The sequence below is a fragment of the Bombus impatiens genome, unplaced genomic scaffold (assembly GCF_000188095.3).
Source record: "Bombus impatiens unplaced genomic scaffold, BIMP_2.2 scf_0136, whole genome shotgun sequence".
Classification (NCBI taxonomy): domain Eukaryota; kingdom Metazoa; phylum Arthropoda; class Insecta; order Hymenoptera; family Apidae; genus Bombus; species Bombus impatiens.
Genome location: NT_176555.1, coordinates 1,990,258 through 1,994,801, shown reverse-complemented (window position 1 = coordinate 1,994,801; position 4,544 = coordinate 1,990,258). Strand labels below are relative to the sequence as shown.

Genomic DNA, 4,544 nt, shown 5'->3' with positions numbered 1-4,544 from the left:
GGGGGGGGGAGGGGGTTGGTCGGCGACGCCCCCAGAACGAACGTTACAAAATTAATGAGCTCTATGACAAAGTCAACACCCGCGTTTTTCGACCCTATGCGTAGTCACCGCGTTACCGGTACCATTAAACGTACAGCCTGCTGGAATATATTTATGGTGTTTGACGGCACGAAGGGCTTCGACTTTTATCGTTCGGACACCAATAATCGTAATTGAATTAGAGTACTTTGGAGGCCATTGCGATCGTTGCGATAAATTCTAATATGACTGGGTTCACAGTTTATTGTCCTTTCCAAAAGAGACTGATTAACGTGATGTAACGATCGAGCTTGATGCGAAGAAATAAGAAAATCTTTAAATAAACCGATCGAATATGTAAATATTCCTTCTGCATATTTGAGCTTACTAAGCACTGTGGTGTCTGTTATTCTTCGACTCCTAAAGTTATTTATTCTTCCAGACCATTGAATACTTTAACGACTTTATCTTTGTAATTACTAAACTGATGCAAGTGTTTCCAGGAATAAGTCTTCACTTTCGTCTTCTGAGATACATATTTCATCGCAATAATTTACTTATTATTTTAGATTTACGTATAGATTAAGTACAGATATTTTAGATTTAGAGATTGATTCTGGTTAAAGAAAAAGACACTTTTTAAACGAACAAACGAGATCCCAATTCCTTTTCCTTCCATTGACAGGACTTTTTTAATGGAAAGGACCTTAACAAATCGATAAATGCGGACGAGGCTGTGGCGTATGGGGCGGCAGTGCAGGCGGCCATATTGCAGGGTGACAAGTCCGAAGCAGTACAGGATCTGCTGCTCCTGGACGTGACTCCGTTGTCCCTCGGGATAGAGACCGCCGGTGGCGTGATGACCGCTCTCATCAAACGCAACACCACGATCCCGACCAAGCAGACGCAAACTTTCACTACCTACTCGGACAATCAACCGAGCGTCCTGATCCAGGTTTACGAGGGGGAGAGAGCAATGACCAAGGACAACAACCTCCTGGGAAAATTCGAGCTTTCTGGGATTCCGCCGGCGCATCGAGGCATACCGCAAATCGAAGTGAGTCTTTTCATAGAAAACTCAAATTAATTATTGAATCTTTTCCTCAGGACTATTAAGCGTTATCAATTAACACATAAATCAATGATTACCAGTATCAAGAATTAAAGCAGAGGAGCTGGCTACTAGCTCCTATAACGATAAATCGCAAGATCGCTAATAAACGTTTCGTAGACTCGAAGAACCAGAGATAAGAAAACAATTCCAATAGAGTACCAGCGGTGCTGGTACGTAGCGAAACGCAGCAATTGCGTCGAGAAAGGAAATCCTTGGCAAGGATATACACAAATCCGTCGAGAGGACGAGGGTTAGGGTTACGACTGGACAGGGTTGAAAGATCCTTTCCAGACGATCCCGTGCCTCGAGATTTCTTTTCTGCCTGTTGCCACCAGTGTACGAGTCGGATGGAACTCTATTGGAATTGTCAGGCTGTCCGGATAAGTATCGGAACGGAAAGCAGACGCGGAAGTGGAAGGACTCGAAGGAATGGAGATGGCGTCTGGACCGCGCGATGTCGAACAAAACAACGGAGAAAGTGTCGTTTTTCTTCCTTTTCTTCTTCTTTCAGATTTCTTCCATTCTTTTGCTTCCCAGGTGACCTTCGACATCGACGCGAATGGTATCTTGAACGTGTCCGCCGTGGAGAAATCAACGAACAAGGAGAACAAGATAACGATAACCAACGACAAGGGTCGACTCAGCAAGGAGGACATAGAACGAATGGTGAACGAAGCGGAAAGATACCACGCGGAGGACCAATCGCAGAAGGAGAGAGTCGCAGCGAAGAACAACCTCGAATCGTATTGCTTTAACGTAAAGAACTCCATCGAGGATGAGAATATCAAGGCGAAGATTGCGGAAGGAGACCGGAAACTCATAGCTGACAAGTGCGATGAAATCATCAAGTGGCTCGATATCAATACTTCCGCCACTAAGGAGCAGTTCGAGAATAAGTTAAAGGACGCTGAAAAAGTATGTTTTTTTTTTTAAATATATTCCTATTTCATATTTTATATTATATCTGTGGAGGGAGACATGTTTTTCTTCTTTTTTCCTTTTTGAATAATGAATTCAACAGGCGCTATTGTAATCGAATCGTGTTACGAATTTAGTAAACTTGTTGAAATTTCTGCTTTATTATCTTCTGCAGGTCCTTTAATTATCTACTAACGATACGAACGAATAGTAGCATTCTACCTAACCGACTAATAATATATTCCTTTAAAAGTCCTATTATTATGGTTTATTAATAATTAGTAGCTGTCGTCGTTGTTCTAATCTATAAATTTTATAAGTTCTAATTTATAAATAAAACATGTCGTTATTTTTTCAGGTTTGTAAACCGATTTTTACCAAATTTTACAACGGCGCAGGATACGGGCAAAATTATAGCTCTTCGGCCAATCCGACGATAGAGGAAGTGGACTGACTGAATATTTACCCTCGGTTGGTTATACCGCGTGCCGCCGGTGCTTTGATAAAACTTTTCACACGATATTCAAAATTCATCGTTAATATTTTTCGCGCGACTCTATTTTAAACGAGCTTAATTCCGAACGATCAAAATATTTGTGAATCCAAGACAATTGAACGCTTGTAAGCAATTAAAACAGTTCACAAGGTTGAATCATAAAATAAACGGCTCCACGTTAATTTCCAACGCATTATTTATTGCAAGCGAGTTTGGGAAAGGTAGTTATCGTAATGATTTCGTAATACATTCGAGATATGCGATAATATTGTCAGACTAACACAACGACCTAGCGTCGCCGCTTACGTGTATGTGACGCACGTATCAATGTGTATACAGCGTGTAAACTGTTTCATCAAACGGGTCCTTCTCGCATCACGTTAAAAATTAATATTGTTTATGCATATAAAGAATATGTACACAAAATGGGGAAGGGAGACACTATTAAATATTTAATGAACTTAGCGTACAGGTAAATATAGCCTACGCATTAATGGAACGTTTCTTCTCGTAAAAAATAGATTATGCAGAGCACCATGGTTTCTTCATCATATTAATCATCAACGTCTTCCGTTTTTCTCTTTTTTTCCATTTTCTACTTTTTGTTTTTTATCTTCGAATTAACTGAATTTCTTATATACAATTTTCCGCATCATTGTCGCGAATCACCGCGATGAATCGCGACGCTGTAACGCTGTTTGCAAGCACATTACGAAATGTGGCTAATTCCCGGGTCGGACGGGCGCCGAGATTACAGTGTCAGCGCCTTATCAGCGCGGTATCTTGCGAACAATCGAGAAACAAACGAGGAACAGAAACTGACTATAATGTTGTCGCAAAATTTTATGCCCTGTGCTCAGTCTTTCACGCGCGTTACAATTTACTTTTTGTTCGTTCTTCTCGTTCCGCGCGAAACGGTCCGATTGGCTGATCACTTTCTAATTTACGATCCTTTCCAATTTGTACCGAGATATTAGGTTAATCCGTACCAGTTTTTACATTAAGTGGAATTCCAGTGGGTTCAACTATTTCATGATATTCGATCGTTAGAAATTAAGTTACAACAGATAGTAGATTTGACGATCCGAAAGTGTTACAGATTCAGCAGCTCGTAGTTTCGAGCATTGCAAAATCGAAATAGATCGTTTGGTATTCCACCTTCATCTCTGTTTTCGCTCTAGTGCCGCCAAGTAATTTAATGCATTCCAATATACTCGTTTATTTCAATCACGGAATTATGCAATCGCGCCGCGAACCTTTCGCTGGGTCGAGTAACAGAAGACAGATTCCATCTCGGGATCTTTGAGTCTGTCAGTAAGTATCTCATTACCGAGCTCAAAAAACCGGAGGATCTTACGCTTCGAACTTTTGCCACGTCTTCTTCGTTCTCGAATTCGTCGTCGAGATCGAGGCTGATCGTTGCGACACGATTGTCGAAACGAAGAACGCAGGGTATGTACGCAAGAACGGGATGTAAAAAAAAAAAAAAAGAAAAAGGGCTCAAAGGCGGGAAAAGGAGCGACGAACTGCTTGGAAAATGACCGAGGCATAAAATTTTTCGTAAGACCACCATGGAGGCTCGAAATTATTTATCTTTGATATGTTAGCTTTCGAGAGTCCTTGGTACGGTCGTACAGAAGTAAGTAAGATCACAAGCGTCATAGAGGCTCACGAGAGCCTCTGGGGTTAGAACAAAAACATAAAAAATAGTAATCGTTGTATATGTGAGCATGTATGTATGTATAATGGTTTCGAAAGCGTTTCGAATCCGAGTCTGGTGCATATTTACGCACCTGTATCATCGAATCATGTGTGTTGTGTCGTGTCGTGTGTTTCCTATGATATATCATCACTTAAACGCTAGCTTGTTTCATCTTTTATAATTATATACATGTTACAACGTCGCTAGGCATGCCTGTATTGTTCGGATATAGTATATCTGACGAGCACGTGACTCCTTACCCTTTATATCACATATCGTATATAAGAAGGCACCAG

The 4,544-nt window shown here is 40.9% G+C and overlaps 1 protein-coding gene across 2 annotated transcripts in view; it reads left to right on the top strand.

Annotated features, from left to right (window-relative positions):
- Positions 1–2,728, top strand: part of LOC100744644 (heat shock 70 kDa protein cognate 4-like) — a 59,338-nt gene extending 56,610 nt beyond the window's left edge. For both annotated transcript variants that reach the window (XM_024365499.2, XM_003487055.4), the window contains exons 5-7: positions 704–1,075; positions 1,670–2,047; positions 2,409–2,728. In XM_024365499.2, the coding sequence (XP_024221267.1) occupies positions 704–1,075; positions 1,670–2,047; positions 2,409–2,504 (846 nt within the window). In that variant the 3' untranslated portion in view covers positions 2,505–2,728. The remainder of the gene's footprint in view (positions 1–703; positions 1,076–1,669; positions 2,048–2,408) is intronic.
- Positions 2,729–4,544: the final 1,816 nt, after the last annotated feature.